Source organism: Thermobia domestica, chromosome 8 (genome assembly GCF_964235325.1).
Source record: "Thermobia domestica chromosome 8, izTheDome1.hap1.1, whole genome shotgun sequence".
In the NCBI taxonomy this organism is placed as follows: Eukaryota; Metazoa; Arthropoda; class Insecta; order Zygentoma; family Lepismatidae; genus Thermobia; species Thermobia domestica.
In genome coordinates this window covers 241,793,412-241,816,415 of record NC_137461.1, presented here as the reverse complement: position 1 = coordinate 241,816,415, position 23,004 = coordinate 241,793,412, and the positions used below count along the sequence as shown (strand labels likewise).

The window sequence follows — 23,004 nt, the reverse complement described above, 5'->3', positions numbered from 1 at the left end:
GTCTGGCAGAGAGTATATATTAGCATATGATAAAACTGTTGGTGATACCATGTTGGAATCTTGTAAAAACGACCAATATGAAGACGCCCCGGCTTTGTTGCGTGTTGCTAAAATAGTAAAGAAAAAATGCTATAACAAAAGAACGCATTCAATGGTGATTTACATGCTAAAACCCAGCGTAAATCTGTTCCTCGCTCCCTACTTGCCAATGTGAATATGCTCTTGTATGGATCCAACATTGAAGACAATGAAGTTGTTACACAGCCATTTTTAACAAAATCGCAATTGCTTTGTTTTAATATACAATCCCGAAAACCAACTGGAAACATATTGAGGCATGAAACTGATAGAGAACCCCCGCTGCCAGTTTACATGGGTCTTTCAATATTTGGAAAACACACACACACAAACCACATTCACTTGGTCTTTCAATCTCCTACACTCGTGTGCTGGAACTCTCAACAGCGATGTGTGAACTTGTAAATGTCAGGTACCAAGAAGAAAAGGTATTGTGTCCATTAAAACTACGTAAAGATATATTCACAATTGGGGCGTACGATAACATAGACCACAATCTTAGTAGTTCAACTTCGGACAGTTCCTCTCATGGGACAAGTATATCAATATTTCAAAATCCGACACCTGAATGTTTAGGAACAGTAAGGCTTACACAAGATATACAGTATTTCATAAGTCACTTCAAAAAGCGAAGTGTGCCTAGTCTTCCGGACGAGTTTGCTTTGGTGGAGCCAGCAATCCTTAAGTCAAAAGAACCCACTATTCCAACTTGTTCTGATGTTACATTGAAACTCATGCTGATACCCACTGCTACGAATCAGAAGAAAGAAGAAATTGCATGCGTAAAACGTGTCATTAGCGAGGATATAGACATTGGACTTGATACATCGTGGGCTGCCTACCATGCTCATAGACAAACTTGCTTCAACTGATTTTGTTCCAGGAATATAATCACTTTTACCATTATTCTATAAAGATTCATCACCAATAGCTATACAATTTCTTAATGGAAATCAAATTCCTGTCATGGTAGTGGATCAACCATTGTTTGCGTTATCAAAAGTGATTCAGTGGAACTATCCAGACATGTATGGTGAGAAAAAGTTCATGGTGATGTTTGCTGCAGAAAGCTATCTCAAAGTAACCCACGTAAAGGAAGCCAGAGGAATTCACCAAGTGACTGCAGTAGCACTATACCATTTGTTGCAAGATGCTTACCACCAGTCTGGTTCCGAGCTTGAATTTGACATTTGGTGTGAAGAGCGAGCTGCAGACAGTATCATGTTCAAATATCGGCTGACTTGTCTTGATATGGAAATCCTATTGCTTCTCTTCGCTCAATTAGAGAAGACAACTACTTTTTGTACCGTAACTGCTTAAGAGACATGATTCCTTGGTTTTTTGTCCTGGATCATAATAACTATACCCGCTGGCTACCAGACATACATCGCTCATTTTCTTCTGGACAGTTTGTGATAAAACAAATCAAACAGAATCTTTTCAGCAATCAGCATAGCATTATATCATATATTTTTAGATAAAAATAGTGTATAATGATTTCGCCTATGTTTCAGTTTAAAAACTGTATGGAATAGAAAACCACCTATAGTAATTTCTAATTTGTTTTTAACATACAAATTGGAATCCTTGACCTCAAAAACCTATAAATCGATACCAAACACTCAATTCCTGCGACGAGTAACAGAAAAACTGTAACCGCGTAGCTATTTTGAAATATGGCCGCCATCTTGGATTTCTTTGACTATAGACGATGCCTCCCCGACTTAATTTCATTGTATAACCTTAAACATTATTTATACCAACGGGAATGTTCTTATCACAATTTGCAGTTTTTCGTTGATTTCTGCGATGTAGCACCTCAACTATCTGCAATTAAGTGAAAAAGACTTATTTTGTTCTTCATTTTGCAAAAACAGATTTCAATTTTTCGGGATGGGAGTAGAGTTGACGAACTCGTGATGCTGACCCTCGTTTCTGTCTCTCTTTACTTTTCAAGCTATCTTGCAAGTAACGATCAAACACCAGATCTACTCTACTCTTCTCTGATAGAATGGATGAAATATAAGGATGTACTTTCATCTGCAAGTAATCGTGGAATGTTTGTGATGGTGACGGCTTCAACATATGGATGATAGCAGAGCCGTCCAATGTCATATATGTAGTAGGTGAGGTGGAGGGGTAAATTGGGTATCGCCGTATTTTTCTAAACATGTAACTACATCCAATTTAGTTCCTTTGCGTATGAATCCATCTTCAGAAATTGACGGAGGATATCCCAGATTTTCATGAGCAAAAAAGTCGGATAGATCTCCCTGTCGACTTTGCACTCTAAAAAATGGTATAGCTGAATTGACAATAAAAGCATTGTTGATGAGTATTGCTAATTGGTAAATTAATATTGACTATAGTATAGTTGATGTATAAATACTGATTTGTTATTTATACAACACCTATTTTTTTAGTATGGCTGTGGTAAGAAAAAAATATTGCTAATATTAGTATGGTTAATAATATCATGCATATTGTTTATATAACCAGATTATTTAGTATTGCTAAAATAGCGATAGCATTATGGTTAGAATGGCTATTACAATATAAAACTCTTGTTATGGCAACTATGCGAAATCCCGCCTTTTACGAGTTGTCATGTAGCCGCCATAATGGATTCTATAGTTAATATGAATTACGAAAATATCTTAAAAGAGTGGGGTTTAGAAACCCTAATAATGAAATTTCAAGGTAAGTGGATAGTCAGTAAGTTTCAATATGTAAATTGAAGATATGTATTTGTAAATGTTTATTTGAATTGTATTGCGCACAAGCAACGAAAGTCCCTTGTACGAAATAGTGTATTATTAAGCATTTATGACGCTTCCAAAATATTATTTTTATTATCACCAAATCAAAATACTTCAAAATAGAGACACGATGTGTTCACGCAATTGAGGGTAAGTTTAGAGTTTCTAGCCCGTTTTTACTCGGAATTACGATATTAGAACCTGTTTCAGTCACGGTTCTAGTCTAACTAAAGTCTTACCAGGTAACCTAATCTAACCTAACCTAACAATTTTTAATGTTTTAACTGCATTTTCGTAGGTTGGAAACTGGAGGGGCAAATCTAAACTTAAGCCCGAAAATGTACAGATGAAATTATATAAGGTATAATAATGATTTAAGACTTCTTGTAAGATGTTTGTGTGAAAAGTTAAGAGAAAGGTTATTATTAATATGAGAGTTCGTACTATTTGGAAGAGGCTTAAGCTTTTGCAGAACGATTCGATGCTTGAGGATCATAGTGGTCCTATGTTGATATTTCTACGTTGAGTTTTACTTAATTGGGCATTTATTCCGAAGTTGGACGTCCGATACTTTTCTACCAAAATTGCGTAAAAGCTATTAAAATGTATAATTTTTCAATTTCGCGAGTTGGGAGAAAGTGTAGGTTAGGTTAGGTTACGTTAGGATCTATAATAGAAGTACCCTTCGACGGGAGCTTCACGAAATTCAACACTGTCAGTTCACATCCCGTACAGCGATTCGGTATATTACCCGCAATATTGATATTATGAATGCTCGTTACTTTCCCACAATGCAACTATTCGGTTACCTTGCGCGAGGTAGTTCTCTTCGCTCGCTTAGTAGTCCCATGTTTATAACCAATTATATATAACAAATAGAGAGAGTGTTGTTGTATTATCTTTATATATTATCAAGCACACAAACGATCAAATTATACGTATCTTCCGTGCAAGTTTCAAAATTTTGCTGAAAACGGACGTCCAACTTTGGAATTTAACCCCTTAATTGTTATACTTTGTGCCCTTATTACTTTCTACAAACAGTACAGATGGGATCAAGAATTTTAATAATAATTCACCCTTAATTTTTACTAATTAATGCTGAACAAGCGACAGCGAGCGAAAGTATGGTTATATAGGCTAGTTTAGGTATGTGTAGCAAAAAGAAAACACGATAGGTTACGATTTAATGCTTTTTAAGTGTGCTTCTGTCGCTTTCAAATTATTACAGAAGGCCTTTCTCTTTGTGTTACACTAAGTGACACCACCTTTGCACTTTTAATTTAATTCATGATGGTGATGTCAAACTTCAAAGCACATAAATAACAGGTTTTGCAGAAACCATTTTCTTTTTAAATCCGATATTTTGTTTGAACCAGTTCATTTTTTTAAATATATTTAGGTTAAATTAAAGTGGAGTAAACAAAGTCCCTATTTAAAACTAAGTAAAGGTGGGGCGCTGATTGGATTGAGTGCTCGGTTTTGACCTCAAGAAGTGATCTAACCCGATCAGACTCGGTCAGAGGTCAACTAATTCCTCAAATGATGTACCAGTAGTTCACAAATTATTTACCAGTCAGCCCATTCAGCAGTACTGAAGCTTGACCTAAGTTTAAACATTCAGTACCTTCGTACAAGGGACCATGATCTAATGAAACTAATATATAAGCTTAGTTGATCTCACAGTTTACTGAAATTAGTCAAGTATTCATAATAATTTTGTATGTGATTGTTCCCACGAAATGGAGCTTATTTAGCTTTGGGGTTAACTGGTGTATCACCGGAACAGTTTTAGAAAATTTGCCGGGTCAGTTAATTTTTTTTTTTTTTTTTTTGTTTGTTTGTTTGTTTGTTTATGAGCAAGAATGAGTGAAAGTCATGTAAGGGGAATAGTAAAAATGAAGAAATTGGTTATTTTTGATGTTGTAAGCGACACTGTATGTGGAGGCGGATGGACCATTTCGCGGAGAGATATAGTTGTTATGATGTAGTGGCGCGAAGAGGAGTATGGCAAGTGCTATTGAAATGTATATGATTGCGGAAACCAGATGTTTTCAGTACCCTCGCTTACGCGTGTACACATCGTCGCTGACGCGCCTGCTCCCTTCGGGGGCACTACCGCGCTGGTCCGCTAGCTCCGCCCTACCTTGGCTCGGTTAGATAGCATTCGTGCACTTAGTGGCCACCTAGCACAAGTTGGTTTGTGTTTTTTGCACTGTAGTTTTTTATGCCCTTATCCTAATGTGAGGTAATCTAATGTAAGTTAATGTAGTCCAACGAAATATATCCGTATACAGTACATTTTGGTACTTTTTTTCGATTCTAATACTGGTCCGGCGATGCGGCAGTAATGCCTTAGCTTTGTAATAAGCGAGAAGAAAATATAAACGTCATAGAAATTACAAGGTTCTAGAACACATGTCCCACTTCCCATTTAGCTGTAATAAAAACAGAAAACAACGTATCCTGCGGTCTTCTAACCCGCTTTCACTTGCTGACGCTCGCTAGCAATATTCTGTGAAATAAAATTTAAATTTTGGTACAGAAAGGAACCAACCTTGCTAATTTATATGGGGAACCTGTGTTCTAGAACTTCTCCTTAGCAATTATCTGGTTCACACGTTGCATTAGAGCGTACGTTAAGTTAGGATAAAAGCCGGAAGTTTCAAACTTTTCATCGTGCCATTAACTGACAAAATAATGGAACTGGCAGTTGACGTGGAAAGTTGAAACTTGGCATACATATAGCCTTCAGAGAAAAATATACAGAATCCACGTTAATCAGTAGGTCCACGTCTCATATAGCCTCGCTGCTGAAAGGGACGCTAAACTAAAAACCAACTCTACGTTATCAGGCAGGACGGTCGCCCTGCAAGCAAGGCTTTAAAAAGTAGATCGACTAGTGCTTACGCTTCTAGAATACAAAAAATGGCATTTCGGCGTTGTTCGTTTACAACAACTACGAAACAGATATGAATGAAATTTAAAACATTTGTTTTCTGGTAGAAAAGATTGCAAGTGACATCAAAATAAAATTTCCATGTGAAAAATTGTCAAAGTTGTGATGCGTTGAAAATGAAATTCTTTTTCAGGTAATCACCAGATATCAAAAAAAAAAAAAAAAAAAAAAATACTGCACCCATTTCGACGAAATTTGGGACATATGTGTACTTTTACACATACATGCTCATGCTCGTTTTTGTTTTTCGTAGAAAACAAGAGTTTCTTTTTGTAAATTTTTGAAATAAAATACGTCTGGTTATACGTATTCACGTTTATGTGATCTTAACATAAGTGATATCAAATTATTTTATAGTTTTGCTTTTGTTGTTTAAGTTTTGTTTTATTTCAAATTCTATGATCACAAGTACCTTGTTCTAGGACTTGCAGAAGATTCTGAATAGTTCACTGCAAGGAAAAGAAGTATTATCTACGCACAAGAATTTGGGACATCTTAATAGCAGAGCTCGCAGTTTATTAACAGATGTCATCGTTCGATATATTGGCGCAGATAAAAGGTACAGATCGTTTCGTTAAATTTTGTGGTATCGTATGTTAAAGATAATGTAAATGCAATAGTCTTAAATATTAAGTAATTGCTGTCCTATACATTTATCGTCTTCACTAAGAATTCCGAGTAGAATCTCGTTTTCACATGGCACATATTCGACGGTATTGATTGCGTTTATCACCGTGACAGTATTTTTCACTTATGATCTATATTACAAGTATGTTTGTAGTTGTGTTTTTAGGATTAATTTGGTCTCAAAATGCATTGAAATTATCAAAGCAAAAGTTCAAACACATTAATTCGTTAGTTGCTCATTGTGGTACACAACAATATGGATCAGTTGGAATTTGAAAGTGTTCTGATGACTGCATAGCACCCTTTGGATTGATTAATAACTGTTTACAGTAACTTGGAACACGTTGAGTTGTATTAAATATTACAGTTCATTTATTTGCCTGACTTAATGAAACTAAACATTCACTTCTTTCTTTAGTGCCAGTGTTACAAAATTTATAAGAAACAGAAAAACACACTGCTGAACAAGACTGTACTTTTAATATAAAAACATATTTACACGTGACGTTTCGATCTTCTAGCCAAGATCCTCATCAGACGTACACTCTGATGAGGATCTTGGCTAGAAGATCGAAACGTCACGTGTAAATATATTTTTATATTAAAAGTACAGTCTTGTTCAGCAGTGTGTTTTTCTGATTTTATTCGCAAGACGAATACTATGATTGTGTGTCAGTTTAAAATTTATAAACAAGTGTTTTTTTTTTCCTCCCCAATGGAGCGTCGTCTCTTAATATTTATTCAAGCTTCTATGGGAATTGCTTTGTGAAATTTCATTTTCTGTCTTACAGGATCAGTAGACAGTCATTCATTTCAATAAGTGAGGCGATTGTACGATTGTTTCCGTCTGAAAACAAGGTTTGTGTAAAATTCAGTTAGGTGAGGGAATTCTTGTATATTGCTAATTTTTCGTTTTTCTTTGCGTTCACTGGAAAAAATTTAAAAGTCGTGGAGTATTTTATGATTCTTTGAAGATTGTTCGGAAACCATACTGACAACTTTTGGAGATAATAGCTGATGTACTTCTAAGCAAAAATGATCCCATAAGAATATGTTCAATTTTCAACGGTCTGATAGTTACAGGTTGGTAAATATTTTATACAAATTTGTTCAGGACAAAATTTTATTACTCATCCTGTATGTACTTTAAAGAGATGACGCATGGCGTATTTGAACGGCAATGGAAGTACCTTTCCACTGATGTATATATGACGATAGTGGAGTTGGAAGGGAAGTTGTGGAGGAAGAAAAAAACTTTCTTCATTTTAATAAAAGTAGTTCGATTGTATAAGGACAATTTTATTTTTCTTTCTGATACTGTAGTATATATATATATATATATATATATATATATATATATATATATATACAGGGTGGTGCATTTAAAATTTGCCACCCTCTATATCTTTGAAACGACTGCGAATATGAGAAAAGGCAAAAACACGTCTATCATTATTTTAAGGGGCTTGAATTTTGAGCTATAAAAAGTCCACCCCAGGTACCCCCCTATTGAGGTACGTGGGTCAACTTGAAAATTTTAAATGGCAAAGGGGGTCGAGTGATACATCGTTGGAAAGGTCTAGACAAGAGAAATATTTTGCCAAAAGTTTCAAGTCCCAATGTTGACCCTATCCTAAATGGCGGGGGTTCCCATTTTGTGTCCATAAAGTCCGTTGGCACCCAGTGTATCTTCGAAACGACTGTAAATATGAGAAAACACAAAAACATGTCCATCACTATTTTAAGGAGCTTGAATCTTGAGCTATAAACGGTCCACTCCAGGTACCCCCATATGGGGGTACATGGGGTCAGCTTCAAATTTTTAAATAGCAAAGAGGGTCGAGTGATATATCGTTGGAAAGAATGTGAACCCGAGCCATTTTAGATGGAGTCAACATAGGGACTTGAAACTCTAGGTAGAATATTTCTCTTGTCGAGACCTTTCCAACGATATATCACTCGACCCCCTTTGCTATTTAAAATTTTCAAGTTGACTCCAGATACCGCTATATGGGGTGTTTAGGGGGATCTTTTATAGCTGAAAATTCAAGCCCCTTAAAATAATGATGGACGTGTTTTAGCGTTTTCTCATATTCGCAGTCGTTTCGAAGATATAGGGGTGGCAAATTTTAAATGCACCATCCTATATATATATATATATATATATAATATAAATTTGCGACATTATTCAGCATAAAAATTGAAGTTGATGCGTAATTTTTTGTCGTTCCTATTTGGCGACAGTGTTGGCAACCGTGTTTCTTGAAGCTCTTGGAAGAAAGATATTTTGTTCTGAAAATTAGCTTCATGAGGCTCCTTCCAACGCAACTATCGTCACGTGCCATATACCCTTGGAAAGGCCATTCTGTCACCATTCAAATGCATCATAGATGACCTTTAGAAAAAATACAGGATGAGTAATACATTTTTGTTTTGGAAAAATGTACAGAATTGTTACCAACCTGTAGGTGTCAGGCCGCTGAGAATCGGATATGTGTAGAAGCTTTTTTGCTTAGAATTATATTAACTATCATCTTCCGATTTCGCCGGTATAGTTTCTGAACACCCATTGAAAATTAGACTTAATTGTATTAATATTTATTTTATCATTGTCTTCAGAACAAGGAGAAATTTACAATTTAACTTACAAGTGAACGTTTTCCATAACTTATCAGAATACATTTTTCAATGCTCATTTTATTGAAGTACTAAAGGAATCCAGAAAAAAAAAAAGAAATTCCAATATGTCTAATTTACAGCATATATATACAGTGAAACTTGTATAAGACGGAACGTCAAGGAACAAAATAATTTTCCGTTGTGTGCAAATTCGAAAAGTTAAGTTCTGTAACAATAACTGCTGGTAAAAATAATCTCGTAGTACTATACCTAGGTTAAAATGGTTGAGGTGAAAGATTAATTAACACAAAAATGTATTTACAACATAAACTCAATTTACAAAGTGAACTTATTTGAATAAGACAGACGCTTAAAGTAGAAACTACAAGTATGTATTATTTTATTATGTATTTCCTCTCACATTCCTCTTTACATTTTCACCGCCTTTTAAGGATTGTTTTCATTTTCTGGGTTTCAGTGTTGGAAATTTGCGTTTGCAACATTTGAAATGAACTTTATATTTTACAAACATTGTCTCTTATTCTCTCTTCAATAATCGTATTGTGTCCTCCAAAGTAACAATAACATTTGTTTTTGCCGTATTTGTACACAACACTGGGCACACAAACACGCCACACTGAAACCACATTTTCTGCAGCAGAAACAATGGAAATTTTCAACAACTGGTCTAAATTTCTACCATTTTTTTTCAAAAATGACCGAATTCTTGGAAATGCATGTGTAATGACGGAGTAGCAAGCAGTAAGTCTTTAATTTATAAAGAAAGTTTTGACAGTAGAAAAGTGCTTATGTGTGTATCAACAAAAACAGGAAACAGGTAACTTAAATAACAGAAACATTATCTCCATTCTTGTTCACGGCCGAAAGATCTTAACTATTGAAAACAGAAGTTCAGTAGTAACGCCAACGCAGAGACAGACAGACTACAGTGCCCCTACGTTTCGAGCTGGCAATCAGTTAAGAGAAAAATCTTTACCATATGGCAAATCAGACAGAGTTGCCGGGACTAAAAACTATTCATCTTCGGCAAATTTCCGGTTTATATAAGTTTCGTTTTAAACAGGTTTCCATGTATTTTGTTTCTCTGTGGAAATAATATAGTTTAATTGTAATTTTGTGTTGTGCAATAGGATATCAGGACTGTATATTATAACAGTGATTTGTTTTTCAAATAGCATACTTACTACGTCCCCTATAAAGTTGCTCAAGGGAAGAAGGTTTTGGCAAGAGGGAAACTTTGGGACAGATATTGCAACACAAGAAGGTATTTGCGGCAAAGTGGTGTTTTGCCTTTGAGAAACCGGTGTGCAGCTACAACTTCTACCGAAGTCGATTTAGATGGTACGTTCATAGTTCTTTTTCATTTATTTGCTTTCATGTTCATAAATTCTGTATTATAATTTTATCAGTAAATCACGATGCATAGTGTTTTATGCTATCTTATATTCAGACAAGGGTACAAAACTTCCTAAAAGAGATGCGTGCCGATTTTTTACATGGTTACACATATTCACGTATTATGGTCAATCAACAGATTCACAGTTCAAGGGCACTACCTTCATTATAAATCAACAAATTTCCGTGAATTTGTGCAATCAGTATATCTGCTGTTCATCTGTGTGTAAAACTCTATCACTGCTTTCATATATTAACGGGACGTTTTGTAAATACATGTTCCGAACACCTCATATGACAATTGTGTTCAGAAGTATAATACTGTCTGTTTCACATGTTTATTGAAATATTATTTCTTGTACTTCTGTCCTAGAAATTAATACATATGTATTTACGTATACTGAGTATGTACGTTTCTTTCACACTGAATTATGTAGATGGTGTCCTTTATTTTCAGAGTCCACTGATGAATTTGCCGAGGAAGCTCTCACGTGGTTGAGAAATAATATAGAGCCATGGGAGAAAGTGTGTGATCTGTGGAAACAAACGACATTAAATCGGAGAGCAAATTACATTCAGTCAAAGAAGGATATCAGCTCCTACTTCAAGGAATTTCCTGCTTTAAAACAGCCTCTTGGATACACACTTGTAAGTGTAGTGATATTGCTAAGAAGTTTACATCTTTCTATTATTATTTTATGAATGTAACCGAAGAAAGAAAATACCTTTATATTATTTTATAGAAGTGTAATTCCGTATCACAGAACGAACTGTACTTAAAGGAAAATGAAAAAAAAAAAAAAACGAGTAACAAAATTTAATGAGTTAAAAAAAAATCATGAACATAAGGGTCTTATGTTGATGCTATATATAAATTGCGAACACGGCAGTTTTTCTTTGCAAAAAAAGCACCTAGCATGAGGCGAGAGAGTTTATAAATGTTTTTCGGTGTATGAAGTTGTACCCTGTCTTGCACTATGTTTCGGAGTTTTTCGGTTCTAATTTTTTCCTGTGAGTAAGCTGATGGACGAGATGGTGCATCTTGTAGCAGGTAGAACGTTTAGTAATTCTGAGAAAATCAACCGGATTTTCAGTACACCAAAACCTGTATAGATTCAGAAATAATGAAAAATCAGAGTGAAAAAGTGCGAGTGGGCCGAAAATAGATCTTTTGTCTTCGACGTACAATGCCAATAAGTTAACCTCTACGCTACCCAGCCCGCTCCCCGATCAGCCCCACATCCTCACTCTTGTTGATAATGTTCCTATGAAAACATTTAATAGTTTATTTTAATTTACAAATATACCAGCATCAGCGGCAGAAGGTTCAGAATTATGTAAGCTTACGTTAAAGACGCGTTTTTGTGTAATTAAAAACCAACCAATGTATAAAACAGTTACCAGAAATTAGATAAAATACACGTGCAGTACATGCGCGCAAAGATTTAAGAAAGAAAAAAAAGCTTGTAAGAGCTTTCACCTTTTATGGCTTTGTTAGGCAGGAAGAGAAAGACGAAAGTGGAAGAAGAAAGATACAGAGTAAGACGAGTTACGCCATATTTCTGGGGGGGGGGGCGCGGTGGCTCAGTGGTAGAGCGTTCACCTCCGGTGCTTGGGGTCCCGGGTTCAAACCCTGCTCCCGCCGTGTGGACTTTGTGGTGTAGAAACACCGTGCTCGTGGGTTTTCTCGGGTTCTCCCACTTTCTTCATTCCACCATTTCATTCATCTCTCATCATCACCGTCTCCTTTAGCCTAACCGGCGTAACCGTGAGACGTAAAACTCAAAGATTTCATTTCATTTTGCCATATTTCTGCTAGGTGCTATGGTGGTCATGTGATCACGTGACTGCTGTCAAGTACTCATACGTGAAAGTAGAGAACCTTGTGGAGAAATCATTGTTGGTATAGGTGCGGTCCTTGTGTCTTTCTCTATTTCTTATTCCACTTTCGTCTTTGCGTCCCTGTATGACGACTCCATAAATGCGAAAGCGCTTGGAAGTTTGTTTTATATTTGCGTGTATTTTATCAGTTCCACTCTAAGTAATTGTTTTTTACATGCCTACTTTGGGATTTCTTTTTCAATCAGACATAGTATTTTCTGAAAATGGATACTATAGTGGGGTGAATGCCATTGATGTTCATAACTTGATTAAAAACGCTCTGTTGAAACAAAGATTATTTAATGAACTTCAAAGAAAACTATACTACCAAACTTTTGTATAAAGAGAAGAAAGCATAGAACATTATATCATCAAACAGCGTTAGGTATATGTGACAACAATTTCTTTTACTTTTCAGATCGACATTGATTTTGGCCAGTTATATCCTGGGAAAGATATAACATTTTTTTCAACGTGGAATGCAGACTTAAAGAAGATTCAGCATATACTTACCACGACCAAACAAACAACAAATGACGGAGCCACATTAGTAGAACTTTTGCTGCAGGAGAACATCAGGGAAGGTAATTATTTTTCTTATTAAGGAGATCTTCTACCTCTTCGCTTATGTTTCTAACTTCCCATTTGAAAACATGTAAATTTTAATATGGTAATTTCTAACAAAGTATTGTAGGTAATGACTTGAAATTTTTAATACAAATAGACAAGACCCATATAAATCCAACCACGGTCTCCAATTTACGTTACATGCGTTAGATTAATTGCAATATATTCTTCAGTAAGTTTGGCAACAGAGAATAAAAAGTATGCTGCAGAGGGAAGAGGGCTGACCATCTGTTTGCTTGTTAGCTGCTTTAAAAAGGACGCTCTTACCAGAAAAATCACGTTGTGATTCTCACTTCTCAGTGGTTAGAATGGTCTGGACTGGAAGAGCCCAAAACCACTTCTTTCTTCCTTTCACGGTTTGTTTGTTTCTTCCACCCCCTGCTGTCACAAGAAGACAACTTGTTTCGGAAAGCATTTTGAATTAGTAGCGAAAAGCCAAACGAATGACACCACGGACGGATTAAAGGGAGGGGCGGTCACTCCCTCCGAGAACATTTGAATACTTTGAATAATCGGAGTAAGAAACTAGAAATTGCGTAATCTAATAAGAAAAGTTTGTTGAAGTATACAAATCAAGACGCATTTTAAGTGTCACAGCATTGTACTCTCATCCCCTCCCCTCCCAATTCCCTTCTGAAGAAGTTCTCTTTTGTTTCTCTGTTCCATATTAGCCTTTACACTTACACTTTCATTATCCAGTATTGATTTTTACCATACCATCTGCACAGAAGGCGAATAAGGTTTACGAGTCCTTCCTGCCCCCTTTTTTAAAAATTGCTAATTATAATAAAATTTATCGAAGTGCATGGAAGTAAGTTTTGACTGTGGAGAAATGGTGTACACATTGTTTATTATTTCATTAAGTATTGTTCACTATAATTATTAAAACGCAACACTGTTCAGCCTACTCCCGTAAGCAAAGAAAAGATCAATTACAGGTGCTCCGGCAATTTTCCCTTGTCTCCTTTTAGTCGTAAGTCCGAGCAGAATAAATCAAAATCTAGAAGAAAAATAAATGATAATTGTAAATCGACAACATATCGAGCACTTAAAAAAGCTCTGTTATTCTTTTGTTTCATTATTGAGCTCAGATCACGAGAAATATTTCAACTGCTGTGTAGTAATTGAACATTTTTCGTTTAATCTCCCAAAGAGTCTGAAATACTGAGTTCAGTGACCAGTTTACATCCCTGAAATCAGTAATTACTTGAATAACAGTATATGAAGAAGATAGATTCAGTAGGGTTAATAAGCAGATATGAAATCCCTTTTGTAGCAATGAATGAAACTAATGTTTAGAATTTGTGACGAAAGAACTTTTCCGCAGCGTATAGTCTTTAACTTGTTGTTAATTGTCTATTTTGATTCATTAAGCTATTCAATTTCTCTCTTTTTATCCGTATCTGTTGCAACTTCCCAAAGAGAAATACATACGTTGACTTTAACCTTTGGTTCTTGAAATAATATACTTCATGTACAGCTTTTATACACGTACTTATAGGCGATAGATAAGTATCGTATTAAGATTAGTTTTCACCATTATTTGGACCCAATATTTGCATATAAGAAACATCGCATTATCCCTTTGCCGAATCTGGGTGTAGTTACAAAAGATGATACTTTTTGTGTGTGTTTTTTTTTCAGACTGCTGTCCATTGCTTACAAAACGTAATTTCCTTTTTTCTTTGATTATTGACTTAAAGTAATATACAGTATTCATTGCGTATCACAGAGCAAACCTCTGCAGGTATGAGAATGAATGCAGTCAGAAAGTTAGCACTTACATTCAAATAAATTAGTATAAAGTGGTCCAAAAGTGGGCGTACCCCCCTTTAGTTTCAACAGTATAGTGTTAGTTATGGTAGAATGTCTGTACACAGCTACCTTAAAGTCGTAAGAGTCGTAAACAAAGGTATGATCACCATCCATGTCATAACACAACTGAATTCTGCACAAAGTTCTGGCAGATGTTTTGCGGAGATACTCCGGAGTCAACGAGGATGAAGGCGTGTTCCACAGCTGCTCGTAATTCCTGCGTTGTGTGATATCGAGTGTTTCTTACGTGTTGCTTCATGAAAGCCCAGGGAGCATTGTCTGATATCGTCAGATCGGGACTTCTTGGAGGCCTGGCAAAGAGCTGGATGCACAACCTCTTCCAATCCAGCGGCCAGGAACTGATCTGATAACTGTTACCAAGCAGAAAACAAATGGATAGCAATGTTGCCAGACAATGCCAAGCAGTGTTACCAAACAAATGTAGGTAAAACCAAAAACCGTCAGAAAACACCAATTAAGAGGTACGCCCACTTCCGGACCTCGCTGTATAAGCGTAAATTAATTACCTACAAATGTTCTTGATATTTCATTCTTTTCCAGATGCCAGAACAGTCGTAATATTAATACTTCTTGGAAGATATTTCCCATCTGTGACCACGTGTATCAAAAGGAAAGACGGAGGTGGATTATGGAAACCTTCCAAATACGAGGCACAGCAAGGATTCCTTTTTCATGTCAGAGTATGTACCATTATGTAATATAATGTATTAATATCTACACTTGATTACCACGAAATATGTCATTAACATTTAATTAGTGATTGGAGAATGGAGAACATTGCACGAAACCTTATCGAACAAACAAACAAACAAAAAAAATCAGCTTTTCTGGAAAAACTGCTATGCTCAAACAAAAATATTGTGTAAGCAAACACCATTTTCATCAAACCACGATCCACTCTGACTCACCACGTGTCACCATGATCTACTGATCTACTTCGACCTACTGACCGAATATGTCGAGAGTGGATCAAAGTGGAATGTGTTATATTGAGGACTACAATGAGTCAGTTGTTATTGTTGGGTTAGGGTAGTCATACGTAACAGTGGAACATGTAAATGTAACCCAAGATCCACTAAAGTATACTCAAAATTATCCCCACGTGATCCATAGCCACTGACCCGCTCCATCTTTGATGTGCACTCAATTGATATGATTACCATACCATATCAAGAGGATCATATTGGTGGTACATGGAAACAAAAAAGTTTAAGAAAAGGCTCCCTCGGGACAGCACGCCCTTGGTGGAGTGAGCTATCAACCATATTTTGCAATATACATGACTCTTCTTCATGCAATTAGTAAAGCATGTATCGGTGTATGTGACGCGATTTGTATCTTACGAAGATATCGTGAACCTAAGTTGTGTAGATAGAAAGGAATATGCATAAAATAGGAAAACACAATATTTATTAGTCGCTAACGCCCTCGCCTTTGGTGCGAGCGGTTCTGGGTTCGATTCCCGGTGGGATCACTCGATCAAAGAAGTGTAACAGCTTTTTCAGGCCAATCATCCTGAGTGTTTTTTCCTGGGTTGAGTGAGTTTTTTTTTTAATATAAACACAGTGAATGATGCTAAAAATGCCGGGATGGTACCTAACACACAGGTCCCAGACCGCTTCCTTCCCCATCCATTCCTTTCTTGCTTCCCCTCTCTCGGATTGTGTGCTCTCCGAGGGACGACATCCCTCAAACGTGACGAACTTAAGGCCGACCTAAAAGTTACTCCTTCGTTGCTAGTACACTTATCTCCTTTGTTGGGCGACTGCGTTCGATTTCCCGGGAGGAAGGGGGAGGGGATTTTAGGATGTTATTCGTATTTTCGGTTCCACTGTAGGTTTATGCCTTATGAAGTTCCCGTGATGAAACCCTATATTCCAATAACAATAGTAAACGTAAAAATGCTGTAAAACTTTCGGTGAATGCTATGTAAACTTTCTGAAACATAAGTAGAGGTTAAATATGTTTATGGTCATGGATAAAATGTTTACTTGGCTCAAAACAGCTTTTTCCCAGTGTCTTTAAAAATGTTCTTCATTCAACCCTTCAAATATTGGAACTATGATAGCACTCCTTTCTTCATTTTATGGCATAAATAAGTAAGAAGTGTTTATACTCGAGGTAATGATATGTGTGTAATATCAATCTTATAAAAATACTAAACAGCACGTAGGGGAACGGCACCAACCTTTTCGCGATCATTATTTTAAAAACTAATTCATTGATATTGTAGCATCCTTGCTTTTCAAATTTCCGCAAAGGTTTTTCTTTCTTCTTCCTGGAGATTTGTAACGTCAAGAATTGCGGTCATTGACGTACAGGATCTAAATTTATTTTATCTTTAAAATATCCGTGCTTACTTTATGTCTGGATGTGATTCCAAGTTTGCCACATTTAATTGAAATATTTATTACTGTAAATGTAAACCATTAAGTGTAAGCTTAGGACAATTTTATTGATGTCGCAGTTATCTATTCACGTAACTACTGTCAAGTTTATAAGTGCAATAATTCAGATTGTTTTCTTTGTGATTATTCTCAAACCTTATACTAAAAGGTAGATTCCTCTAAGGAACTTTACTTAATTTTTCCAGAACTTTTCTTAATTGCATCGGATAATACAAACACAATGAACGGTATTAAAAATGTACAACTCAAGGGGTATAATAATACATTCGAAATACTGTCATATTAACCTATATTAGTTTTCAAGACATTTCATATCGCGTAGAAGTGACTCGCGTCAATTATGACCTCATTACATTACATTTCTAGTATAGAAGAATGCCTGAAAACAGTTGGTACCAGTTTAATTGGATTGCTATATATATTATTGGTGCACCTCGTATTTAAAATACAAGCTCATTTTAATTATACGTGTATTTGTAGTTTTTGGAATTTGATAACGTGTTAATAGGTGTGTAACGTGATAATAATTCTGTGTACATGACTTACAGGAAGCGTCCGATCTTCAAACAGAGTTAGAAAGGCATCATCTAAAGATGCAGCGCTTTGGATGTAGTGTGCAGCCCATGCCCGTCATTGTCGCTTCAAAAATAGATGAACCTCAAGCCTTCTACGTGAGTATTGAGGATAATCTCTACAGAGTTGAAACTCCACTGAAAGCAATCGATAGCACATTCAAGTCGTTTCAAGTACTGGATGCAGAATATCCGAAGGAATCGGAACAGGTGTGGACATTTGTGCAGAAACATATGTACAAAATTGAAAATGACTGCGACAAGAATTTTCCTTCAGTGAACACGCTTATCTCTGAAATATCAAAGGTGTAATGGCGGGAAAGGTTGTTTTCCGTTAATCATTTAGTTTGTAAAATAGTTTTTTCATGTATATACGTTCTTTTTAGTTTGTAAGAAGATGCCTAAGTGTTTTGTTTGTCATAGTGACTTAAGAACGAGTCAGTCTCTGTTACTTCATTTAAAATTTTGTCACAAATTAGGTGCCATGAGCCCCTTTCGTTGTGGGGAATCATTGTGTGGACGCGAATTTGATAACGCCAATTCATTCCGCAAACACTTGCTGAAACACGAAAGAACAAGTACGGGTGGTGATGGGAACCAGCCTTTTCGAGGATACCAAAATGAGGTGTGTCACATCAATGTTGAGAGACAGTTGACTGATAATGGTGATATACCAATTGAAACTTCTGTGGAAAGCCTTTCTCTTGAAGATTACCGTGAGGCTGTAAAGGAGGAAGCCCTTCTTTTTATTACTAAACTGTATAGTCAATGTAACTTAACCAGAACTCATATACAAAACCTTTGCGACTGGGTACACGGGTTTATGGGCGGTAGTGTGATGCAACTGCTAAGAGAGAAAATTTTACAAACGCTTCGAGGAAATCATGTTGATGATAATACAGTAACTGAAGTAATGAACATGTTTAGTATAATGTCCAGTCCATTTTATAGCTTGGAAACCGAATATAGGCGATTTGGCATGTTAGAGACAATGGGCAGTTTGATAAAACCAATTGATTATGTTATTGGACAGAAATTATCTTCAAAGAGAAAGAAAGGCGAGGTTTCGGTGGAAACATTACAAGTGCTTGGAAAGTTTGTGCCTATGCGAAAAATGCTTAAACGATTTTTGGAGTTACCGAATGTTCTGTCAACGTTACTCCACTTCAAGAACAGTGCAGAACAAGAGACTGAAGTACTTTTCAGTAGTGTGCAAGGACTGCATTGGAGAAACGAGGTAACATTTTCTGATGATCGTTTGATATTACCTTTATTTCTTTACTTTGACGATTATGAAATTAACAATCCTTTAAGTGGGCATGCTGGTACAAAAAAGATAGGGGTAGTTTATTATACAATTGCATGTATTCCACCGGAGTTTTTCGCGAAACTAGAGAACATATTTCTCGCCTTACTCTTTCATTCAAATGATAGAAAAACTTTCGGTAATAAAGCAACCTTTTCAATTCTTATTGAAGAGTTGCGTTTCCTAGAATGTGAAGGTATATGTGTAATGTATAATGGTTTAGAAGTACAGATTTATTTTAAGTTGTGTGTTATTACAGGTGACAATCTTGGATTGAATTCCGTTCTTGGCTTTACAGAGTCATTTTCTGCTAAGTACCCTTGCAGGTTTTGCCTTACATCAAAAACAGATTTACAGGCGCAGTCAAGAGAAAACGTCCGGAATTTGCGGGACGTTGAGAATTATGAACTACATGTAATTCTCGGAGATGCTTCACAGACAGGAGTAAAAGAGAATAGCACTTGGAACATGTTGCCGAGTTTTCATGTTACCAAAAATTACAGTGTGGACGTGATGCATGATCTTTTGGAAGGGGTGGGGAACTATGATATGATGCATATTTTGAAGTACTACATCAACGAAACACGTCTTTTCACAATGGATATTTTAAACAGTAGGATTTCGGCCTTTGCAAGCATGTCAGATGACGTAAATAAGCCGGCACCTTTATCTTCTGAAAATCTTGAAAAGAATAAATTAAACTTGTCTGCTGCTGAAATGTTATTTCTCATAAGGTACTTTGGTTTGATAATGGGTGACTTAATCCCCGAGGAAAATATCGTTTGGAAATTTTATATTCTGCTAAGAGAAATAACAGTCATATTAACATCAAAAGTTATTCACGTAAACACTTCTGAATTACTTTGTACCTTAATTGAAGAACATCATGAGATATACAAATCTTTTTTTCAGGATACATTAAAACCTAAGCATCATCATATGGTTCACTATCCACGTTTAATGCGACATATAGGACCACTTGTTTTCACATGGTGTATGAGGTATGAATCCAAACACCAACCGTCCAAGATTGCTGCCCGTATTGCTTATTGTCGAAAGAATGTTCTAGAAACTATAGGTTTGAAACACCAATTGCAGATATGTTATAAGTTCTTTCAGAAAAACGGTTTTCATATTCAACAAGAAATTGGGCCTGGAGCAAAGATATACCTTTCACAAGATCAGAATTTTCCATTGTTTTCAATGTGTTTACCTCCTTCGTTGTTGAAACTTTGTCGGTCAGTAGCTTGGTGCATATACAACGGATTTGTGTTCAAGTGTTGCATGGTAGCGTTCGAAATTCATGAAGATGGTTTAAACTTTTATAATATAAAAAAAATTTTGTTAGACGAAGAGTCGCACATTTTCCTTCTATGTAAGAAAATGAAAACAGTTGGCTATGACAGTCACTACTGTGCATATCATTTGTCTTTCACGCAAGAGTGGATCTGCATACCAGTAAATTTGAATTTTGCAGGGCCTCCTACGTATTATAAGATAATCGATAATGACAACATATATGTTTCTGTTTCGGTATGATTTTGTGTTGCATGTGGGGCAGTGTTTTCTAACATAATCGTAATAGGGCTCGAGCATAAGAAAATGTTTCTTAATCCATGTGATTTTCAGTCAAACAATATTATATCCACTAGCAAAGCATTTGCAATGAAGCATACATTCCTGTACTACTAGATGTTTTGCCTGCATGGTCCTATGGCCACCGAAGTAGGAACTAAACTTTTAAAAAACATGGTTGGTTCTATGTAAATTTTATACAGATTTTTTGTTCGGAATAGAAAAAGGTTACATATCGAGTGTAAGGAAAAGATCGCACAGCTTGGACAGAATCTGACTCTACAGCTGAAATGAAACGAAAATGTCTTACGATATTTTGTCCTCCGAGGTTCCCTTTTGAAGTGACAGACGGGTAAAATTTGGACTATGAGGTAACACCTTGCGGTACTCTGTAGAAACACGTGATAGTTTTGTTTAGTTTAAACTTCTTCGTTATCTAAGGTTTTTTAAATCAGTTTTTTTATTTTAACAACAAAATGGCTAGATTTGAAACGGCATGTTTTGTCATGATCTGGGCACAGAAAGCTTCTTTTTGTACGACATTTATTCAATTTGACATTTTAAATGTACGTTTTCATCTCTTCACATTTTCCCGCCACATTTCAGACCTTTTGCTGCATCCCATATTCCATACTTTTATTTAAAAAAAGAAGAAGAAAAAGAAAAATGACAAAGAGCTTTGAAGTTAGGTACCTTCGTTTGAAGTACGGCACTTTCCTCTACTCCACGATAAACACCATTCCAAAGTCGCTGCTGTCAAGTGTTGTTACGGACAACCCGTGCGATATTGCCATATCGACCAAAGTTTACCGGTCTCTCCCTTCCAAAAGGGGGCCTTAAAGGACAACTTTATAAAGACATTTTCGTATCGTTTTAGCTGTAGAATCAAGTCTGTCTGCCTGTACTACCTTTTCCTTACACCCGATATATATAAAACCGCTTTGGAAAAGGAATCCGTGTACCCAGTCGCAAAAGTTTGTATGGGTTCGGTTCCTTTATAAGAATGTAACTTGGATTTGCTAATGAAAAGGATTTAGTGTTACCGAAATGGGTTTAAAACAAAAGTTAAACAATATTGCGTGAAAGGAAGGTAAATCGTTGTCTGCCATTTTTATTTCTAAGTATTTTTTTTAATTGGGAAGGATGTCATGTGACACTAAGTTTAAACTACTAAAAATATATTTATGAAAGCAGTTTTTAATGGGTTTCTGCAATTCTAATATAAATGTGTCAAAGTCAAGAACCGTATCTTGGGAAGGTGTCCGTCTTAAGAAAAAACATATGATGCCATTAAATTTTGATTAATATTATATGGTAGTATGATGTGTCGTACGTCGAAAAGAATAGCTTTTATTGATTGCAAATACATTGCTAGTGGTCATAATATTTCTTCATTCAAAATCTCACTGAATTACATAAACCATTTACTATAACCTTTACTGAGTTCAAACTATACTTTGTTCTAATTTTAGAGTTGAAAATATGCTATTGGACGTAAGATTGAATCTAGGACGTCAGCCTGACGATTCCTGTTCTGATCCTTGGTGCACTAACAAAATTTTTACTCCTTAAAATGTAGATACTTGCAGGAGCTGCCCCAATTTCTTTGTTATACATTTTGTCTCCTCATTTTATTTTAAACTTATAAAAATAAAAAAAGGTTCTAGAAGAAATTGCATACTATTAAGGAATGAAAACCACAGGCGTGACGTCGCGAAAATCAAATGCCATTAACTCTTAAAAAGAGATAGGTACGGAAACATGTAGCGAACCTATGATAGAACATGAATCAGTAGATATTCTTTCGTATTGTAACGTTTATATTATGTGTTACGAAACGTTACGCTAACGATGGTTCTAATTATTGTCCCTTGTATTTAAGTATTTTATTTGTCCTTATGCCTTTTCTTACAAGTCTTATTACTGCTTAGCAAATACTTTCGTATTATTGTTAGATGCAAATAATGCATATTGTACCAAGAAAATAATTTCAGAAAATGTAAAATAATAATAATTACTTCTAACGAAAATATTCGTCGTGAAATTGTGTCGTTTGTAATCCAGTCTGTGTGGGCATTTAATGTAAATTTTTGTTTGCGTTTATCATGTTAAATAATGTCATGTGTATGATGGGGTACTCAGTTTCCGCAGTGTCTGTACAGTAAAATTCCGGCAGATGGCTCCTCGTGCATCACTTGGTGGTCAATGCTTAAGCGACTTTGTGCTAGAAGATCACGTTTAATTTTTGCATATATTTCCACTCGTGTGTTTCGTGATGGCAGTTTCGCTTGAGTGTTGTATACTGTTAAATCCTCGGCCCTTGAAGTTGATTTCCATTCTG

At 35.9% G+C, this 23,004-nt stretch overlaps 2 protein-coding genes across 2 annotated transcripts; both read left to right on the top strand.

The window, feature by feature from the left end:
• Nucleotides 1–1,044: 1,044 nt before the first annotated feature.
• Nucleotides 1,045–18,094, top strand: LOC145692522 (uncharacterized). Its single transcript, XM_081767830.1, has 8 exons — nt 1,045–1,386; nt 6,219–6,355; nt 7,215–7,281; nt 10,239–10,404; nt 10,916–11,106; nt 12,758–12,923; nt 15,343–15,482; nt 17,759–18,094. The coding sequence occupies exons 1-8, from the start codon at nt 1,045–1,047 to the stop codon at nt 18,092–18,094; spliced, it is 1,545 nt and encodes a 514-aa protein (XP_081623956.1).
• Nucleotides 18,095–18,179: 85 nt separating this feature from the next.
• Nucleotides 18,180–20,627, top strand: LOC145692521 (uncharacterized). Its single transcript, XM_081767829.1, has one exon. The coding sequence runs from the start codon at nt 18,180–18,182 to the stop codon at nt 20,625–20,627; it is 2,448 nt and encodes an 815-aa protein (XP_081623955.1).
• The last annotated feature ends 2,377 nt before the right edge of the window (nt 20,628–23,004 follow it).

Bases quoted from the DNA above. Each gene is read 5' to 3' on its own strand.
- LOC145692522 (XM_081767830.1), top strand. From the start codon at position 1,045: ATGGTAGTGGATCAACCATTGTTTGCGTTATCAAAAGTGATTCAGTGG. The intron at 6,356-7,214 runs GTACAGATCGTT...TCTGTCTTACAG, and splicing joins TATATTGGCGCAGATAAAAG to GATCAGTAGACAGTCATTCA. The intron at 12,924-15,342 runs GTAATTATTTTT...ATTCTTTTCCAG, and splicing joins GCAGGAGAACATCAGGGAAG to ATGCCAGAACAGTCGTAATA.
- LOC145692521 (XM_081767829.1), top strand. From the start codon at position 18,180: ATGCCTAAGTGTTTTGTTTGTCATAGTGACTTAAGAACGAGTCAGTCT.